At 39.1% G+C, this 22,534-nt stretch overlaps 1 protein-coding gene across 1 annotated transcript; it reads right to left on the bottom strand.

The window, feature by feature from the left end:
* Window positions 1–19,430: 19,430 nt before the first annotated feature.
* On the bottom strand, window positions 19,431–20,342 carry LOC120858085 (olfactory receptor 8S1-like). Its single transcript, XM_040233951.1, has one exon. It carries the CDS (start codon window positions 20,340–20,342, stop codon window positions 19,431–19,433), a length of 912 nt encoding a protein of 303 aa, XP_040089885.1.
* Window positions 20,343–22,534: the final 2,192 nt, after the last annotated feature.

Genomic DNA, 22,534 nt, shown 5'->3' on the forward strand with positions numbered 1-22,534 from the left:
CTGCATCTATTTTCCCCCAAAATAATAAAATACCTAGGAGTACAGATGTAAGAGTTGGACCATAAAGAAGGCTGACACCAAAGAATTGATGCTTTCAAATTGTGGTTCTGGAAAACACTCTTGAGAGTCACTTGGACAGCAAGGAGATCAAACCAGTCAATCCTAAAGGAAATCAACCCTGAATATTCACTGGAAGGACTGACGCTGAGGCTGAAGCTCCAATATTGTGGCTACCTGATGTGAAGAGCCGACTCATTGAAAAAGACCCTGATGCTGGGAAAGATTGAGGGCAAAAGGAGAAGGGGAGGACAGAGGGTGAGATGTTTGGATGGCATCACCAACACAATGGACATGAGTTTGAGCAAACTCTGGGAGATGGTAAAGGACATGGAAGTCTGGTGTGCCACAGTTCATGGGGTTGCAAAGAGTTGGAAATGAGTTAGCAACTGAACAACAACAACAAAACCTATTAACAGTTAGGGAAGCGTTTTCCTATACAAATCCTTTGAATGTCTAATTCTATCTAGGCATCAGCTTCTCAGAGAACCCAACTCTTTTCTAAAGTGGTTGCGTAATTTTATTGTCCCACTGGTAATGTATTAGAATTCTAATTGCTCCACATCCTCACCAACAGTTGGTATTGAACTTTTGAGTCCATGGGGTCGCAAAGAGTTGGACATGACTGAGCACCTGAACAGCAACAGAAGCTGCAATGTGGTATCTCATTGTAGCTTTACTTTGCATTTCTCTACTACCCTGATCATGTTGAATGTGTTTTCATGTGTTTATTCTCATCTATATGTAATATTTTTGTCCAAAATATTTTGTCCATTTTCTCACTGGGTTGTTTGACTTATTATTACTGAATTCAGTTCTTTATAGATTTTTGAACATAAGTCCTTTATCAGTTATTCATTTGTAAGTATTATTTACTGGTCTGTAGTCTATCTTTTCATTTTCTTAAGTGTTGAACGACAGAAGTTAAAAATTTTTGATGTTCAATTTAGAATTATTCCTTTATTTTTTGTGCTTTTTCTTTGTAAGAAACTGTGGCTAACTCAGGGTCACAAAGATTATCTGCTGTGCTTTCTTCTAGCTGTTTTATAGATGTAGGTTTACAATCAGACCTATCATTCAAGTTAATTTTTACATATGGTGTGAATCTAGGCTCTTTAAGAAACTTTTTAATACCTTTATGAAACCAGTTAACTCTCAACATAAGTTCATGAGACCTACTTTGCTGAAGGAAGAATATTTCATTTGTGTAATTATATTCAATATGAATATGTGAATATCAAAGCTAACTTACATTTTATATTAATTTTATAATAATATTAACACTCACATTAGATAATGTTCAGTTCAAACTCCATAAGTCCAATTTATAAATGTAATTTATATCACATAAACATATATAAAGGAACAAAACCTAAATTCAAATGTGTTCAAAGAATGTATTCAAAGAATACTGGTAATTACTGAAAAAATTATATATGCATGTAAGTTGTTTTGTGGTATAATTCAGTAAATTAAAAATAAAAAAATTACCTTTTTTTCTGCAAAAAACCCCAAATTAAATATATTAATATAAGACCAGATACTATAAAACTCCCAGATGAAAATATAGGAATAATACTCTTTGACACAAATCGTAGCAATGTTTTCTTGGATCTGTCTCCTAGAGTAATGGATATAAAAACAAAAACAAGCAAATATAAACTTAAAAGCCTTTGTACAGCAAAGAAACTGTAGACAAAATAAAAAGACAACTGACAGATTGGGAGGAAATATTTGCAAATGAAGTGACCAACAAGGGATTAATTTCCAAAATGTACAAACAGCTCATACAGCTTAAGTATCAGAAAACAAACAACTCAGTCTAAAGATTGCCAGAAGACCTCAACATATATTTCTCCAAAGATGACATATGGCCAACAGGCACATGAAAATATGCTCAATATTGCTAATTATTAGAGAAATGCAAATCAAAACTACAATGAGGTATCACTCACACCAGTGAGATTAGCCATCATTAAAAATTCTACCAGTAATAAATGCTTCAAAGGGTGTGGAGAATAAGGAACCCCCCTTCATTGTTGGTGGGAATGTAATTTGGTGCAACCATCATGGAAAACAGTATGGATGTTCCTTAAAAAAGCTGAAAATACAATCCTACTTCTGGGCACGTTAAAAAAAATACGTGCATCCCAATGTTCATAGAAGCACTATTTCCAATAGCCAAGACATGAAAGGAATCTAAATATCCATTGACAGATGAATGGATAAAGTTGTTGTACATATATACAATGGAATATTACTCAGCCATAAAAAAGAATGGAATATTGTCCATTTGCAGCAGCATGGTTGGACCTAGAGAGTATCATTTTGAGTGAAGTAAGTCAGAGAAAGACAAATATCATATATCACTTGTATGTGTAATCTAAAATATGAATGAAGTGAACTTATTTACAAAACAAATCTAAAGATATAGAAAACAATCTTAATGGTTACCAAAGGTAATAGTGGGAATGGGGGGTAGGGAGTGATAAATCAGGACTTTGGGGTTGACATACACTTCTATATCAAAAATAGGTAAACAATAAAGACTCCATAACCAAAATAGGTAAATAACATTGACTGCATAAAATAACAACATCATGTACACAGTTAAATATATGTACAGAGTTATATACTAATATACATACAGAAGTTTCATATATATATATAGTTGAGTTATATAATATATATAAATATCAGTTCAGTTCAGTTCAGTCGCTCAGTCATGTCCGACGCTTTGCGACCCCATGAATTGCAGCACGCCAGGCCTCCCTATCCACCGCCAACTCCCGGAGTTCACTCAGACTCGCATCCATTGAGTCAGTGATGCCATCCAGCCATCTCATCCTCTGTCGTCCCCTTCTCCTCCTGCCCCCAATCCCTCCCAGCATCAGAGTCTTTTCCAATGAGTCAACTCTTCACATGAGGTGGCCAAAGTACTGGAGTTTCAGCTTTAGCATCATTCCTTCCAAAGAAATCCCAGGGTTAATCTCCTTCAGAATGGACTGGTTGGATCTCCTTGCAGTCCAAGAGACTCTCAAAAGTCTTCTCCAACATCACAGTTCAAAAGCATCAATTCTTCGGTGCTCAGCCTTCTTCACAGTCCAACTCTCACATCCATACATGACCACAGGAAAAACCATAGCCTTGACTAGGCGGACCTTAGTTGGCAAAGTAATATCTCTGCTTTTCAATATGCTAGCTAGGTTGGTTTTATATTAGTATATAAATATGAGTTGAGATGAGTTGAGGGTTGGGATGCCAGCCTTCTATGGAGTGGAAAATTCTCATATAACTTATAGTTATCCCTATTTATATGCAGTTGGTTTCCTCCATATCTGCTGTCCCACCTCTCTGTATCAACCAACTACAGATTACTTAGGACTGTAGAGTTTCCTACTGAAAAAAATCCTTGTGTAAGTGAACACACACAGTTCAAACCCTTGTTATTAACTGTAAATAAATAAAATATATAATCAAAATACACATGACCTAAATCAAATCCCTTACGATTATACAGTGGAAGTGACAGGTAGATTCAAAGGATTATATCTGATAGAGTGCCTGAAGTCCTATGGACAGAGCTTTGTAACATTGTATGGGAGGCAGTGACCAAAACCATCCCAAAGAAAAAGAAATGCAAGAAGGCAAAATGGCTGTCTGAGGAGGGCTTACAAATAGCTGAGAAAATAAGAGAAGCAAAAGGCAAAGGAGAAAAAGATATTACCTACTGAATATAGAGTTCCAAAGAGAAGCAAGGAGAGCTAACAAAGACTTCTTAAGGGAACAGTGCAAAGAAATAAAGGAAAACAACAGAATGGGAAAGACTAGAGATCTCTTCAAGAAAATTGTAGATACCAAGGGAACACTTCATGCAAAGATGGCCACAATAAATAACAGAAACAGCAAGGACTTAACAGAAGCAGAAGAGATTAGAAGAGGTGGAAGGAATACATAGGTGAACTGTCCAAAAAAGGTCTTAGTGAGCTGGATAACCATGATGGTGCGGTCACTAACCTAGGGCCAGACATCCTGGCCCTAGGTGTGAAATCAAATGTGAAATCAAGTGGGAAGCATTACTATGAACAAAGCTAGTGGAGGTGATGGAATTTCAGCTGAGCTATTTCAAATCCTAAAAGATGATGCTGTTAAAGTGCTGCACTCAATATGCCAGCAAATTTGGAAAACTCAGCAGTGGCCACAGGAATGGAAAAGGTCAGTTTTCATCCTAATCCCAAAGAAAGGCAATAAGGAGATCAAACCAGTCAATTCTAAAGGAACTCAATCCTGAATATTCATTGGAAGGACTGATGCTACAGCTGAAACTTCAGTGTTTTGGCCAACTGATGCAAAGAGCCAGCATTGGAAAAGACCCTGATGCTGGGAAAGATTGAGGGCAGGAGGAGAAGGGGGCAACAGAGGATGAGGTGGTTGGATGGTGTCACTGACTCAGTGGACATGAGTTTGAGCAAAACGCACACCCTGGGAGATGGTGAAGGAAGGAAGGCTGGCATTCTTTAGTCCATGTGGTTGCAAGAGTTAGACATGACTTAGCAGACAACAAGGCCATAGAATAGGAGGCAAAAAAAGAAACAAAGTTAAAAGGCTGTAGGGTCCTTGTGCTATTTAGACAATAGCAAAAGTACTACTTTACATTAGACTTTAATAAAACAAGAATATGTTATTTCTAGGGCCGCTCCTAAAAACAGTGAAAAAATTATAACAAGTTAGTAAAGGGGAAAAATAGACTAATAAAAATTCTTAGTAAATTGAAAGGAAGGCAATAATAGTAAAAGGAATGTAGAACATAAGGGACTTATAGAAAATAGTCCGATAGATTTAAACCAGAATGTATGAATAATTATATTAAGTGTAAATCGACTGAACAGTCCAATTAAAAGTTAAAGATGATCATATTGGATTAAAAAACAAACTCCAGTATATGATACTTGTAAAGAACATGTTTGAAACATAAAGACACTTAGGATGACATTAAAAGGATGGAAAATGATATATCAAGCAACTCTTACTAAAGGAATTTGGTGAATCTATGTTAAAATCAAAGTAGTAGTTGTTGTTCAGTTGTCCAGTCGTGTCCAACACAATGACCCCATAGACTGCAGCATGTCAGGCCTCCCTGTCCCTCACCATCTCATGGAGTTTGCCCAAGTTCATGTTCATTGCATCAGTGATGTCCAGCCATCTTATCCCTTGACACCCTTCTCTTCTGCCCTCAATCTTTCCTAATATCAGGGACTTCTCCAATGAGTCATCTGTTCACATCAGATGACCAAAATACTGGAGTTTCAGCTTCAGCATCAGTCCTTCCAGTGAATAGTCAGGGTTGATCTCCCTTAAGATTGACTGGTTTGATCTTGCTGTCCAAGGGACTTTCAGGAGTCTTCTCCAGCAACACAGTTTGAAGGCATGAATTCTTTGGCCTTCTGCCTTCTTTTTGGTTCGTCTTTCACAAAGTAGAAATGAATCAAAGAAATTACTGGCAATAATAAGATATTTTAAAATGATAGAAGAGTCAATCCAACAAGATCATATAAATTAATTGTAAGCATATATAGATTAGTTCTATTAGATCAGCAAATATCTACTTAACCCTTCCCAACCACCTCCATAGAGAAATACGTTTCTATATCCCACTGAAGATGTGCTAGTCCATGGGGGTGAGTTGCCTGGCCAGCAGAAAGTAAACAGAAGTGCCAGACTGCCAGCTCTGAGCACACACTTTAAGAGGTAATCCATGTTTCCATTTGTATTTCTGAAAGTTTCTAACCTCCGTGATGAAAATAATAGCCCCAGGTAGACACTGCCCCTTCAGACTAAGCCCCAGAATGAGACATTCAGAATAGACTATAGCTAGGAACCAAGTCCAGCCAATCTGCAGCTGTGCTACCTCAGCTGACCTGCAAACCCATGACTGAGAAGTTAGTAGAACTGACATAGCTATGTGCCACTAAAATTCTGTGAAAGCTTATTCTGCAACAAGATATGACTAATAGATCGCCTAATAACAAAACTTCAATATATATCTATAAAGTAAAAAATGTAACTAAAAGAAGAAATAGACCAATCCCACCCTTAATTGCCATCTGATAGAAAAGTAGCCAAAACCCAGTATGTGAAAGATTGGAAAGGAGAGTAGCATCCTGATCTCACCGACATACATAAATCATTGTGGCTTACAACTGCAGAATGCTCACTGTTTTCATTTTCCCAGGAAACATTTTCTAACGTTCACCGTATGCCAGGGCACAGCTATGTTTAAAATAGGTAACCAACAAGAGCCTACTGTATAGCACTGTCAGTTCTGCTCAATACTCTGTAATAATCTAAATGAGAAAAGACTTTGAAAAAGAACAGACACATGTAAATGGATAACTGAATCACTCTTCTGTACACCTGCAACTAATAGAACATTGTTAATCAACTATACTCCAATATAAAATTTAAAAATTGAAATACATTTCTAAAGGATTGAAATCATACAGAGCTTGATGTTCTCTAAGTAGAAATCAATAAAATATAGCTAGAAAACTCTTAAATGTTTTGGGGAAAAGCAACATAATTTCATTTAGCCCACAGATCAGAGAGAAGTAACAATGGAAGTTAATTTGATTTGTTAAGCAGTCTGGCAGCCATTAGGTTTGCCTATTCAATGTAGAAAACCCTACAATTATCCTCTTCCTATTGTTTTATTCATGATTAATTATTTTCCTAATTACTAGCTAGAAAGTGTTTCTCTGCTGCAGTGATAATTTACATTTAAAAGACTTTACCACAGTGAAGGGATAGTTAAATTGTTATAGACGAATGAGAGAAAATACTGGTGACTAATCATTTCTTGGGTGAAGTGAAGGGTGAAAGACATTAAAGTGCAGTGAAAAATAAAGGTAATTAGCAGTAAATGCATTATTAAATATGAATGAAAGACTTTTAATTAAACACTGTTGTTTTTCACTATTTCACTGAAATAACATTAAATTGACTATTTCATCAAAATAGCATATTGGAGACAAAAAAGTCACTTGTTAAAAAGAAAAATAAATAATGATAATTACAGTGACTCAAACGATAATCCATTATGCTCAGAACCAAATGAATAAAACTAGCCAAATAGAAAGCAAGCAAATACAGCAAATGATAGCATCCATCCCATTAATGCAGTTAATTGGAGTTTGAGTTTTATAATATTGTATATATTTATAATATAGTGTTTAGTTTACTTTCACAATGTATTATATGTTACAAAGATAAGGGAGTTATATTTTCTGTTGTTTGAACATGTTTTAAAATGTCATAATAAAATAATGTAGAAAAATATTGATAATATTAAAAAATTTTTATTTAAATGGATATGTACATTTTGAGTTAGAGAAGCAACACTGAAAATGGCTGTGTGTGTGTGATAAGTACTTTTGAAATAACATGTATTGGTCTGACTCTGCCCTTTATACAAAGTTTTATCTTTGACACCCAATTACTGACATAAAGCTATTAAACTTTTATTCATGGGGAATAAATTCCAGTACTTCCAGCAGATGCCTGCAAACCCAGATAGTAGCAAATCCTAAACAGCTGACTCTTGAACAATATGGGTCTGAACTGTGCTGGTCCACTTATACAAAAATTATTTTTCAATAAATACATACTATAGTACTACAAAATCTGCAGTTGGTTGGTTGAATTCATGGATGTGGTACTGCAGATATGGAAAGTTGTTGCAGTTTTTTTATTGTGTGGAGCCCATGTCCTGAGCCTCTGGATCATTCAAGGGTCAGCTGTACTATGATTTTTCCTATACTAATGGACTGGTAGCATATACAGCATGGACAAGCTTGACAAAGGCATGCTTCATGCCCTGGCCAGGACAGAGCAGAATGGCATGAGATTTCATAATGTTACTCAGAAAGGCATGCAGTTAAAAACTTATGAGTCGTTTATTTCTAGAACTTTCCATGCAGTATTTTTGGACCACAATTTAACATGGGTCACTGAAACCATGGATAAAGGAGGACTACTGTAATTTTTGAGCAATAAGAGTCTCTGATACAGAGCTTCTAAATCCTTTAATATTTCCTGACTCATAGAAGCAAGAGGTGGGCTCCTGGATGAGCGTTGGTCATTAGACCAAACTATGATTAGAAGTTTTTAACTTTCAGCCTTACCTACCCCATCTTCTGGAGAAGATGGAGTATCTGGAAAATGAGTTAACTGGTCATGCCTACATGATGCAACCTCCATAAAAATCCCTAAAGTATGGGGTTTAGAGAGTTTACAGCTAATTAAACTTGTGCAGATGCCTGGAGGATGGCAGGGAAGCTCAGTGCCACTTCCCACATACTGTGCCCAACGCATCTATTTCATCTGCTTGTTTCTGGGTTGTATTCTTTTATAAAAAATGGATAATCTAGTAAACAAAATGTTTTCCTAAGTGCTGTAAACTGCTCTAGCAAATTATCAGACCCAAACTGGGGGGTCATGGGAATCTCTGATTTATAGCTGGTTGGTCACAAGCACAGGTGAGGACCTGGATTGTGACTGACACCTGAAATTGGGGTGAAGGGCAGTCTTGTGGGACTGAGCTCTTAAACTTTGCGGTCTGTGCTAACCTCAGGTAGATAGTATCAGAATTGAACTGAATTGTATGTAGGTCAGCCAGCTTGTGTCAGAGAATTGGTCAGCGGGGTGTCCTCTCCTTCACTGGCAGGTGGCTTCTTTACCACTAGCACCTCCTAGGAAGCCCAAACACCACTGAGGTTTCTTGTAAATGAAGGCAGGTCATAAGGGAGGGAATACATATCTAATAGTAGCCGATGAAGGCAAGCATCATTCTGCCAAATCCTTCCAAATAGTTTTTTTTTTAATTAATTAATTTATTTTTTATTTTACTTTACAATTCTGTATTGGTTTTGCCATACATTGACATGAATCCACCACGGGTGTACATGCATTCGTGACTCAATCTTTCATGCCCTGGTATGACCAGGAGCAAATGGATGCCATGTTAAACAATTTGAACTAGTGATTCTACTTCTGGAACTCTTTTTAATGCAAAGAACCTGAAATACTGAAATACAGACCAGTATTTAGGCAGAAAGATGTCAAGAACAATATTAGCTATAACAGAAAAACCTGACAAAAAGTCTACTTGTTCCATAATGGCAGAAGAGTTCATATTAAATCAAATTAAATCATGCCAGATGCTTGCTTTCCCCCTCATTCATTAGATCTAATGTGTTAACAAGTTGTCTTTATTCTACTTGCTAAATATTTCTCAGATTTTGACTTCTTAAAAATAAAATTCTAGAGAAATTAGATATTCTAAATGAGATATGAGGTGGGTTATATTCTTTAGCAAGACACTGGATCTCTGAAGAAGTCCGTTTGTTGCCTCTAAAATAAATAAGGACCTGACAACAAAGGACACTTTTCTGGTTTTGAAAAAAATTAGTATCATGACTCAATAAATGCAGTTATTGACTCCTATGCATCATTAAATTGTTTTATTGAAAACAAGGTTCTGATACAAATAAATAAAGTATAAAATACTAAAAGTGATGGTGACAAATTTGGAAGTCAGAAGACACCTGTGCCAGAAACTGGGTTGGTAGGCCTAGAAAGTATTAAGAATTATTGACTGAGGAGATGACTTCTACTTCTGATAATGTAGTATGTTAAATGTCTCAAACAATGCTTTTGGTTTCAATAACTAATAAGCTGAATTTTAAAAATTCAAGGATTTCTGAGATGATCTTTTTAGCTCTTCAGAGCTCACAAATAAAGTGAAAGTAGAAATCTTGAAAATTAAGGAAATACTCAAACCAGCTAGATTCTGGTTTATGGAAATTGCATTACAGGGGGATGCAGGGCCAGGAGATAGAACCTAGGGATCATCTAGGCTAGTTGAGTCTAATAGGAGAATTCGAATAGAAATGATCCTAATAGAAGACCACCAACAGTGAGAATGATACATATTCACTGGAATGAATCCCAGAAGCATTGTAGCCTAGCATTTAAGAGCATGTATACTGGGTCCAAACTGCCTGGGGTTAAATCTCAGCTCTTCCAATGACCTTGGGAAAGAAACTATCAGTTTCTTCACCCATAAAATAAAGATAATAATATAACTATCTCATAGGGTTGTTCAGAGCATTAAATTAGTTAATATATATAAAGATCTTAGAGACAGTAAGGTGGAGACAAGATGGTGGAGTAGAAGGACATATGAAAACACCGTCACAACTAACTGCTGAACAACAATCAACAAAAGATACTGGAACTTAACAAAAAAGATACTCTGCATCCAAAGACAACAAGGAAACCACAATGAGATGGTAGGAGGGGCACAGCTGCAAAAATATAAAATCCTATACCTGTTAGGTGGGCAACCCACAAACTGGAAAATAATTCTATCACAGATGCTTTCCCATAGGAGTGAAAGTCTTAAGCCCCACATCAGGCTTCCCAGCCTGGGGGTCAGGCATTGGAAGAAGGAGCCTCCAGAGCATTTGGTCAGTGGGATTTGGTCACAGAAATTTCACAGGAAAGGGGGAAACAAAACTCCACTCTTGCAGGGTGCATGTAACATCTCCTGAGAGCAGGACAAAGGGGAAAAAACTAGTGACCTCATAGGAGCATGGGCCAGACCTACCTGCTGGTACTGGAGAGTCTTCTCAGAGGTTGGGGGAGGTTATGGTTCACTGCAAGACATACACACTGTGGCAGTAGTTCTAGGGAGTACTCGTTGGTGTCAGCCCTCTTGGAGGCTGCCATTTTCTTACCAAGTTCTGGCTACTTTGAACAACCTGTAGGCTCCAGTTCTGGGACACCTCAGGCCAAACAACTAACAGGGTGAGAACATAGCACCAGCCATCAGCAGACAGGCTGCCTGAAGTCTTCCTAAGCCCACAGCTTCACACTAAATGCACTCCTGACGTAGCTCTGCCCTGCCACAGGGATAAGATCAGCTCCTTCCAACAGTGGTCAGGAACCAGTCCCCTCTACCAGGAAGCCGGTAGAAACTGACATCATCCATCACGGGGCAGACAGCAGAAACAAGAAGAACTATAACCCTGTAGCCTGCAAAATAGAAACTACAATCACAGAAAGGTAGGCAAGAAAGGAAACCACAAACAAAATGGAAAGACAACCCACAGTATGGGAGAAAATATTCTCAAATGATGCGATTCATAAGCAATTAGTCTCCAAAATTTATAAACAGCTCATGAAGCTCAATATCCTCAAAATAGAAAACCTAATCAAAAAATGAGCAGGAGACCTAAATAGACATTTCTCCAAAGGAGATATACAGATACGCAACAGGTACACAAAAAGATGTTCAACATTGCTAATTAACTAGAGATGCAAATCAAAACTATAATGTGATACCTCCTAACATCAGTCAGGATTCCATCATCAAACAGTCTAAAAACAATACATGCTGGAGAGTATGTTGAGAAAAATGAACCCTCCTACATTATTGGTGATGATGTAAATTGGTACAGCTGCTATGCAGAACAGTATGGAGGTTTCTTGAAAAACTAAAAATAGAATTACCATATGATCCAGTATATATGATCATATCTATGACCCAAGTCTTGGCATATATATGGAGAAAACCAGGGTTAAAAAAATACCTGCAGCTCAATGTCATTGCCATGCTGTTTACAATAGACAAGACATGGAGGCAACTTAACTGTCCATCAACAGATGAGTGGAGAAAGAAGATGTGGTACACACATACAATGGAATATTACTCAGCCGTCCAAAAGAATGAAATAATGCCTTTTGAAGCAACATGAATGGACTTGGATATTATCATACCTGGTGAAGTAGGCTAGACAGAGAAAGACAAATATCATATTATAGTGCTTGTTTGTGAAATCTAAAAAAATGATGCAAATGAACTTATTTACAAAATAGAAGTAGACTCACAGACTTATAAAACAAACCTAAGGTTACCAAAGGGGAAAGCAGAGAAGGATAAATTGGGAGGTTGGGATTAACACATACACACTGCTTTATAAAAAATAGATAATCAACATGGACCTGCTCTATAGCCCAGGAAACTCTACTTAATATTCTGTAATAACCTAAATGGGGAAAGAATTTGCAGAAGAACAGATATATGGTATGTATAGCTGTACTACTTTGCTGTACTTTCCAATATTTGGCCACCTGATGAGAAGAACTGACTCATTAGAAAATACCCGGATGCTAGGAAAGATTGAAGGCAGGAGGAGAAGGGGACAACCGAGGATGAGATGGTTGGGTGGCATCACTGACTCAATAGACATGAGTTTGAACAGGCTCCGAGAGTTGGTGATGGACAGGGAAGCCTCACATGCTGCCATTCACAGGGTGCAAAGGGTTGGACATGACTGAGTGACTGAACTGAACTAACCTGGGGCTCAGACATGTTTGAGGTATGCATTGATGCCATGCTTTTTTTTGTCTGAAATACCTCAAGCAATATATGTGGAATCTAAAAATCATACAAACAAATGTAAATGTAAAACAGAAACAAGTCACAGATACAGAAAACAAATCAGTGGTCTTGCATAAAGTAGAAAAACAAAAAGGATATATTGCACAGCACAGGAAATTATAAATATTATCTTCTGAACACTTTTAATGGAGTATAGTCTGTGAAAACATTGAATCACTATGTGGTGGTTTAGTCACTAAGTTGTGGCTAACTCTTGCAACTCCATGGACTGTAGCCCATCAAACTCTCTCTCCATGGGATTTTCCAGGCTAGAATACTGGAGTGGTTTGCCATTTCCTTCTGCAAGGGATCTTTCTAACCCAGAGATTGAACCCAGGTCTCCTGCACTGCAGGCAGATTCTTTACCAACTGAGCTACCAGGGAAGCCCTGGATCACTATGCTATACAAATGAATTAATATAATATTGTAAATCAACTGTATTCCAATTTTCAAAAGTGGGGCTGACTCCCAGGTAACAGATAGAGTGAAATAAATATCTTTTCTGTGAAAATAGAAAGTTCAACTCTGGCCTCAACATGGAATTTAATGACCAGAAAAATTATCTTTCAGAAAATAAAATTAGTTTTAGGCAAAGAAAAACATTTCTTTAGTGACTGACACTTAAAGAGAATTCTAAAGGATCAAAGTTAGACATGACAAGATGATTCCTAATGAAAAATTTGAGATGCAAAAAGACATTGTGAGTTCAAGGAGCCTGTCTATATTTCATGAGGTCTCATGTGGAAGTGGGCTAGTGTGTACTGTCATAGTGATCAATTATTAATGTGGCACTTGTCACTTGTACCCAAAATGATATTAAATATTTGTTAAGTTTTTTGAGTGCCTTCTATAAAAGATACATATAGATTCAAAGTGCATGGTTTAGTAAAACAATGCCAAAATTACTGATCAATATTATCAGAAAAGTCAATATTTGTAGTTTGTAATTCTGTGTTAACATTTCATTTTGTTTGTATGTGTAGACAATAGTGATATAAGTAACTTGTAACTATATTCTATATTAAATAGCTGTTTTTAAATAAGTTATATGATCTATAGTATATTTGAAAGGTGAAAGTGAAGTTGCTCAGTCGTGTCTGACTCTTTGTGACCCCATAGACTGTAGCCTACCAGGCTCCTCTGTCAATGGGATTTTCCAGGTAATAGTACTGGAGTGGGTTGCCATTTCCTTCTCCAGGGAATCTTCCCAACCCAGGGCTTGAACCTGGGTCTCCCGCATTGTAGACAGACGCTTTACCATCTGAGTCACCAGGGAAGTCCAATATTTAGGGAAAATCAAATCATAGTGTATCCTGTGTTTTTCTATATGTTGTAAAACATAATTATGATGCTATCATAATTTTGTTTTGTCTGTAATTGTACCTTTGTAAATATAATTTTCACAAATTGTTTTTTCAGCACACTGTAAACACCATATAAACAACAGTCATATTACAGTATTTTTTTAAAAGGCAGGCAATGGTATGGTAAATATGTAAGCACATCTAAACAAAAACTTATTGAATAAATAAAGTAGTAATAATATCTAATTTGAGGGGGATAGAGAAAGAACTAAATTCCTGGATTGAAAGGACATATACATTGGAGGTAGTGTTGTTTGGAGTTAAAATGTTACATGGCCTTCACATTATCTTGAAAGAGGATAAAGATCCTAACTTTAGAGAGGAAGCCAAGATGAGAGAATAGAACAATAAGCTCACCTCCTCCCACAAAGACATCAAAGATACATCTCTACATAGAAGAGTTCTCACAGAATACTGACTGAACGCTGGTAGAAGATATACGATGAAAGTTGCAAGAAAGATCACTGCATAATGGGTAGGGGGAAAGAAGAGTAAAAAAAAGAATTAGGATGAGACCTGTGTCACTGGGCGGGAGCTGTGAGAGAGAAAGGTTCTACCTGAGAATCCCCTTCACCAGTTGGGAGATCAGCTTGGATAGACAGCAACTTCAGAAGCTCAGAGGCGAGTGCAGCACCCAGACTGTGGCAGGCAGAATGGAGAGACCAGCACAGATGGTGTGACCAGCTTGCTGCACTCCCCAGCCTGATACATGCATCTGATGGTGTGTGAGGGAGGCTGGGCACTGAAACTCACGCTTCAGCTGACAGACCTGGGGAGAGGACTGAGGCTGGTTGCACAGAGACAGCCTGAAGAGACTAGTTTGATCTGGGGGGCAACCACGAGTGTATGCAGGACAGAGCCCAGGTCTGCCATAGAAGGCCCATTGTTAATGGGTGTGTGAGGGGAGAGGCCCCATCACTGCAGCCTCATTCTCAGCTTGTTCACAGTGGGCATGGCTCTGCCTCCAGGAGCTCTGGAAGTGTGCAAATGATGATGGCTCGCACACATGGAGGTGGGGCTGAAATCTGAGCTGTGTTCCAGAGGCTGTTTGAAGTCTGTGTATTTATTTATACCACTGCCAGCAGCTTTGTAAACTCAGATCTATGGGATACCCAAGAGGACTAATGGTACTCCAGTGGTTGGGGTGGGTCCAGTGTTACCAGCTACAGGCTTTCCAGGTACATGCATGTGGAGGTGGGGCTGGGGTCTGGGCTGATTCCATAGCTCCTACAGGTGGGCCTGATGCCTGACTTCCAAAGATCTGTATTGGTGACTGCACTGGTGGCTTGGTGAATACAGTGCCTAAGGAACACCCAGTCCTATTACCTGCATTCCTGTGGTTGAGGTAGGGCTGAGGGAAGTAAAAACAACAGTGTACTTTGTGAGCCTGCACAACAGGTGACAGGTGACACCATAAGGCAATGCGCTCCCTGGTGAATAGCTCTTGCAGTGGAATACTCCACAACTCTTCTCCCTGTAGACGTGCTCCTGACAGTTCTACTTTACACTGCAGCTCTCCGAAATGGATCTGGGGGCTTCTATTCCAACTGGGAAGCAGACCCTGCCTCTGGCCGGGTTGTGAGAACCACAGAGCAAAGAGGAGGCACTGTTTAACATCCCGTGCAGGCTCTGGTCACCGCAACACTAATCACACCCCCTATCAAGGGGATAACAGCCAGTACACATTGAGGAAAGATGTGGCAGGCATCCATACTAAAAGCAGACCTCACACCAAAAATATTAGACTCATGGAGTCTACACAGAGATGCTCCCACCTAAAATAACAGCTTCTTCAAGACAACAGTAGATAACTGTTTCTCCCAAATTCATCAAGTCAGAGAAATATAAATAAAATGAAGAAGCAGAGGAACCACTCCCAATTAAAAGAATAAGATAATTCTCCTGAAAGAAGAGTGGAAAAAGGGAAAATCCACACAAACACAATTACAGTAGAGGACTTTAACACTGCACTTACACCAATGGACAGATCATCAAAACAAAAAATTAAAAAATTAATGAAGAAACACAAATGACACATTAGACCAGATAGATCTAATTGATATCTTCATGACATTCCATCCAAATGCAGAAGACTACACTTCTCAAGTGCAGAAGGAACATTCTCCAGGATAGATCGCACCTTGGGTCACAAATCAAGGGTTGGTAAATTAAAGAAAATTAAAATCATATTAAGCATCTTTTCTGTCCACAACACTATGAGACTAGGTATCAATTACAGGAAAAACCTGTAAAAAACAAAAATACCCAGAGATTAAACAATACATTTCTAAATAAACAAGTTTATTGAAGAAATAAAAGGGGAAGTCAAAAATACCTAGAGACAGATAACAAAACACAGCAACTCAAAATCTATGGGATAGAGCAAAAGCAGTTCTAAGAGGGAAGCTTATAGAAATGCAATCCTACCTGAAGAAACAAAAAAGCATCAAACAGACAACCTAACCCTACCCCTAAAGCAACTGGAGAAACAAGAACCCCAAAACTTCCGAAGTTAGTAAAAAGAAAGAAAGCATAAAGATCAGAGCAGAAATAAATGAAAAAGAAATGAAGCAAACAATAGCAAAGAGCAATAAAACTAAAAGCTGGTTCTTTGAGAAGATAAACAACATTGACAGACCATTAGCCAGACTCATCAAGAGAAAAAGAAGACACAAATCAACAAAATTAGAAATGAAACCAGAGAGATTACAACAGCTTAGAAACACAAAAGATCATAAGAGAGTATTTTGAGCAACTATATGCCAATAAGATGGACAACCTGGAAGAAATGGACAGATTATTGGAAAAGTTCAACCTTATAAGACTGAACCAGGAAGCAATAGAAATTATGAACAGGCTGATCACAAGCCCTGAAATAGAAACTGTGATAAAAATTTGCCCTGAAAACAAAAGCCCAGGGCCAGATGGCTTCACAGGTGAATTCTATCAAACATTTAGAGACAAGCTAATGCCTATCCTTCTCAAACTCTTCCAAAAAATTGGAGAGGAAAGAACACTTCCAAACTCATTCCACAGAAACCAGACAGACATCACAAGAAAAGAAAATTACAGGCCAATATCACTGATGAACACAAGTGCAAAAATCCTCAACAAAATTCCAGCAAACAGAATCCAGCAACACATTAAAAGGATCACACACCATGATCAAGTAGGGTTTATACAAGAGATGAAAGGATTCTTCAATATACACAAATCAATGTGATATACCACAAATTAAAAGATAAAAATCTCAATCAGTGCAGAAAAATCTTTTGACAAAATTCAGCACCATCCATGATAAAAACGTCAGAAAATGGGCATACTAGGAAACTACTTCCGGAGAAGGAAATGGCAACCCACTCCAGTGTTCCTGCCTGGAGAATCCCAGGGACGGTGGAGCCTGGGGGGCTGCCGTCTATGGGGTCTCACAGAGTCGGACACGACTGAAGCGATTTAGCAGTAGCAGCAGGAAACTACTTCAACATAATAAAGACCATATATGACAAATCCACAGCAAACATCCTTCTCAATGGTGAAAAACTGAAAGCATTTCCTCAGGAACAAGACAAGTATGCTCACTCTTACCACTAGTATTCAACATAGTTTTGGAAGTCCTAGCCATGACAATCAGAGAAGGAAAAAAATAAAAGGACTCCAGATATGAAAAGAAGTAAAACTCTCACTGTTTTCAGATGACATGATACTGTACATAGAAAACCCTAAATATACTATCTCATAATTTAAGTTGATAGAATATCAAGCCCATGGAATTCTGCAGACAAGAATACCAGAGTGGGTAGCCATTCCCTCTCCAGGGGATCCTCCTGACCCAGGGATTGAAGCTGGATCTCCTGCATTGCTGGTGGATTCTTTACCATCTGTGCCATTAGGGAAGTCCATCAGAAAATTACTAGGGCTAACTGTGGTGTTGGAGAAGACTCTTGAGAGTCCCTTGGACTGCAAGGAGATCCAACCAGTCCATTCTGAAGGAGATCAGCCCTGGGATTTCTTTGGAAGGAATGATGCTAAAGGTGAAACTCCAGTACTTTGGCCACCTCATGCGAAGAGTTGACTCATTGGAAAAGACCCTGATGTTGGGAGGGATTGGGGGCAGGAGGAGAAGGGGACAACAGAGGATGAGATGGCTGGATGGCATCACGGACTCAATGGACATGAGCCTGAGTGAATTCCAGGAATTGGTGATGGACAGGGAGGCCTGGCGTGCTGCGATTCATGGGGTTGCAAAGAGTCAGACACGACTGAGCAACTGAACTGAACTGAACTGAACTGAATCAGGGAATTTACTAAAGTCATAGGATACAAAACGAATACACAGAAATTCCTTACATTCCTATACACTAACAATGAAAAGTCTGACATTGTTTCCACTGTTTCCCCATCTATTTGCCATGAAGTGATGGGACCAGATGCCATGATCTTCGTTTTCTGAATGTTGAGCTTTAAGCCAACTTTTCCACTCCCTTCTTTCACTTTCATCAAGAGGCTTTTTAGTTCCTCTTCACTTTCTGCTGTAAGGGTGGTGTCATCTGCGTATAGTTTATAGTTAAAGACTGAGAGAGGTCACTAGTCCTCCAGGAAGAATGAGACAAAAGTAGTCTTGTGGCCAAAAGTACAGAAGCAAAAACAACCCAATGCCCAATCACTATACATCCTGATAGTGTAGCCCAGACAACCAGGTCAGGAAGCAGAGTTTCTCAGTGAAAGTGCTGACACACGAAGGGCTGTCTCATGTGGAATACTGCTTCCACCATAACCTCAGGCTGCCCTTGCTCTCTGGGACAAACACATGACCTCTAATCTGGTGACCTGGCTGTTGAATGCCCTCAGCTGCTCTCAGGTGAGGTGAAGGAAGTGCTCACTAGTTGTTGCTCTGGAGCATCTGTCCATTGGCCTCATGCTGTACTGAAGAATCTGTTATAACGGCAGCTACCCAGTAGAGGTGGAAGGAACAGGCTGCATCTGCCTTTGTGGACAGTCTAGCTCTTCCCCTCCTTATAACACCCTAAAATATCATAGGGAATTTTCATTTTTACAGTTTTGTAGAGGGAAACAGATCATAAGATCACATAGTCAAAAGTTCTCTTCTTGACTGCTTTACCAACTTTCTCATTTAAGTGGGATTCTTCCCCTTGATGTCAGTATCCCACCTTTTTCCAAAGAGAGTTTTCTCGAACATTCATTGGGCTAAACACTGTTTCTCAAACTCAAGGATGCACCATGATCATAATTAAGAAACAGACTGTTGACTAGAGTTTCTGATTCAGTAGATCAGGGTTGGGTCTGAGACGTTCTAGCAAGCTTGCAGACGATGTGCATTCTGATGCTGCTGGTATGTGGATGACACTTTGAGAACCACTAGATAACTTTTTTATATATTTATATTGACCTCCGATATCTTTTTTTACTCTCCAGGTGTTTCCAAATATCCCTCCTCCCCACTCTCTGACTAAAACCACACAGAGAATCCCTCCTCTGGGGATCACGTTCACTTCCTCAGCATCCTTTGCAGAGCGCCCTTCACCTCCTGGTTCTTGAGGCTGTAGATGAGAGGGTTCAGCAAGGATGTGATGACACTGTACTGAACGGAGACCACGCGTTCCAACACTGAGCCTGAGGTGGGGCTGATGTACCTGAACAGAGCTGTCCCATAGAACAGGAGCACCACAGTGAGGTGGGAAGAGCAAGTGGAGAAGGCCTTGCCTTGGCCCTCAGAGGAATGGATGTTCAGAATGGCAGAAATGATTCTGGAGTAAGAGAACAGGATCAAGGGAAGTGTCAGAAGTCCCAGCAATGCACTGGAGCCTGACAGAAGGAACTCGTTGGCAGTGGGATCAGAACAGGACAGGGGGAAGAGTGACGGTAGTTCACAGAAGAAATGGGAGACGGTGTTAGACCCCCAGAAACGTAACTTGTTGATGAAAAGATGATTCACTAGTGAGTTCAGAAGCCCTACCAGCCATGCTGCACACACCATTGCAGTGCAGAGAGGCTTGTCCATGACCACAGTGTAGAGCAGAGGGTGGCAGACAGCAGCATAGCGGTCGTAGGCCATGGCAGAGAGAAGACTGGCTTCAGCACACCCATAAAGGAGAAAAAAGAAACTCTGGGTGATGCAGCCCCACACAGAGATGCTTTTCTTCTGTGACAAGAAGTCCTGTAGCATTTTGGGCACAGTGACTGAGGAGAAACCGAGATCCAGGAAAGACAGGTGTCCGAGGAAGAAGTACATGGGTGTGTGGAGCCGAGCATCAGCCTTGATGGTCAAGATCATCGCTGTGTTCCCCACTAATGTCAGGAGGTAAATCCCCAGGAACAGCACAAAGAGCAGAGCCTGGATGTGGGGGTCAGCAGACAGCCCGAGGAGGGTGAACTCAGTGAAGAAAGTGAAGTTGTGCATGGCTGTTTGTAAATGTCATTCCTAGAAAGAAATCAATTATATTACAGAATCTGAGTAATTTCCAGTGATCAGAATATCATCCCTCCACCCTAAAACTTCTCAGGAAATATTTCTTTCAGCTTAACAATAGAAAAGGAAAAGAAGTTGAGTAATTCCAGTTGTGACCTTTATAAGTTGAATTGTGTCTAACTCCAGAAAATATGTTGAAGCCTTAATCCCTTGTACCTCACAGTGTAATCTTATTTGGAAATAGGGTCACTGAAGGTGCAATCAGTTAAGATGAGATAACACTGGAATAGGGTAGGCTCTTAATCTAACATGACTGATGTTCTTACTGGAGATGAGAGAGCCTTATAAAGAGTACACACAAAGTGGGGACAGCCGTGTGACAACAGAGCAGAGTGGAGTGAGGCGCCTGCAAGTCAAGGAAGCCAAGGGTTGACAGCCATAACCAGGATCTAGGAAGAGACAAGGGAGGATTCTTCCCTACAAGTTTTGGGATGGCCGTGGCCCTGCTGACACCTTGATGTCAGTCTTAGAGTCCCTAGAACTGTGAGACAATAAATTCTATTGTTTTAAGCCACCTGGTTTCCAGTAGTTTGTTACAACAGCCCTAAGAAATTATTACAGGGACTTTAAGGGTTTCTCCTTCTTAACTCTCCCCAACAGGTCTCATTAATTCTGTCAGTGAATATATCACACATCTATGTGTGCTAAATCAGATTATATAATTTAACTATTAAGAATATACTTATGAGAATAAACAGGCTACTTCAAATGAAATTGTTTCAGAGAATAGATATTTAGTTGTAAGTCTTCTTATATTTAGACATCCATCTTAAAGCCAAGAACTACAGAACTCACCATCTTATCACAGACATTCTGGGTATTAGATTAAGATGTAGAAAAGGGATTTGAACAAGAAATTTTGCTACTAGAAAAGGGACTTGTATGATGCTACTAGAGGTTGCAAGAGGCTTTCCAAACATTCCAGGAGCAATTCAAGAGTACCCTATATCTCCAAAGATATACTAACAAAAGCTGGAAAAGTATCTACGGGAAGTGTTTGTGCCTTAATGCCTTCTCCATTCTCAGGCCAGTGTGACTAGGCTCCCAGCATCTTAGAGCAGGGAAGACGGAGGCTCACAGAGGTGAGCGGACTTCTTCCATATCACATAGCTCATCAGCAGAACAGTCAGGAATTAAACTGAATGCTCTCCTCTCAATCCAGTGCTCTTTCTACCAGATCACACCCAGCAGATGGACAACATATATTTTGAGTCATTTAAAGTATCTGTATCTTAAACATAGCACTTTCTCTAAAATTAAAAACAAAAGCTAGATCTGAAAAATGAAAGCTATGTATGTGAACTTGAGCAAGATACTTAACTCTTCTGAAGGTAAATTTTCACATCAACAAAATGGAACATGGTTGACATCAACTTAGTCAACCTTGGTTTTAGTCACAACCTGATAACTGGATCCTTTTTTTTTAGTATTTAATTTCTTTCCTTTCACTTTGCTGCTATTGTTACTGTCTTTCACTGATGCAAAAATGTCTAGACCAGGACTTTGTTAACAGTGTTCACAAGTTTCACTGGAGCCCTGCTGTTGTTCAGTTGTTGCTCCAGTTATCACTAAGACCTGAACTGGAATATTACAGCTCCTCCCCAGAAGTCTTGTCAGAACCAGTCTTTAACACCTGCAGCCTTTCTTCCTCCTCAGTTCATTTTACCCTGGCTCTTATAAAGCTTGATTCTGATGACATAAACCGAAAAGTTATGTTAGAGGGAATTCAAGAGAAAAGAAACATTTGTGAAAACATTTAACTTATTTTTTTTTAAGTACAATAAAACACACGAGTCCAATTCTATGATTTTTCAAAAAAGTGTACAAAGAGTCCTAGGAAGAATCTGGTGACAGTGATATCTATACATTACTGAAGAAAGTGAAAGTGAAAGTTGCTCAGTTGTGTCCGACTCTTTGTAACCCCTTGGACTATACAGTCCATGGAATTCTCCAGGCCAGAATACTGGAGTGGGTAGCCTTTCCCTTCTCCAGGGGATCTTCCCAACCCAGGAATCGAACCCACGTAACCCACATTGCAGGCAGATTCTTACGAGCTGAGTCACAAGAGGAGCCCATTGCTGAACGCATTGCTGAACACATCGCAAATTGCACACTTTGAGTCA

This window comes from Oryx dammah, unplaced genomic scaffold (assembly GCF_014754425.2).
Source record: "Oryx dammah isolate SB20612 unplaced genomic scaffold, SCBI_Odam_1.1 HiC_scaffold_29, whole genome shotgun sequence".
Lineage (NCBI taxonomy): Eukaryota > Metazoa > Chordata > Mammalia > Artiodactyla > Bovidae > Oryx > Oryx dammah.

Excerpts from the sequence above, each read along its gene's own strand:
- LOC120858085 (XM_040233951.1), bottom strand. The coding sequence starts at position 20,342 with ATGCACAACTTCACTTTCTTCACTGAGTTCACCCTCCTCGGGCTGTCT.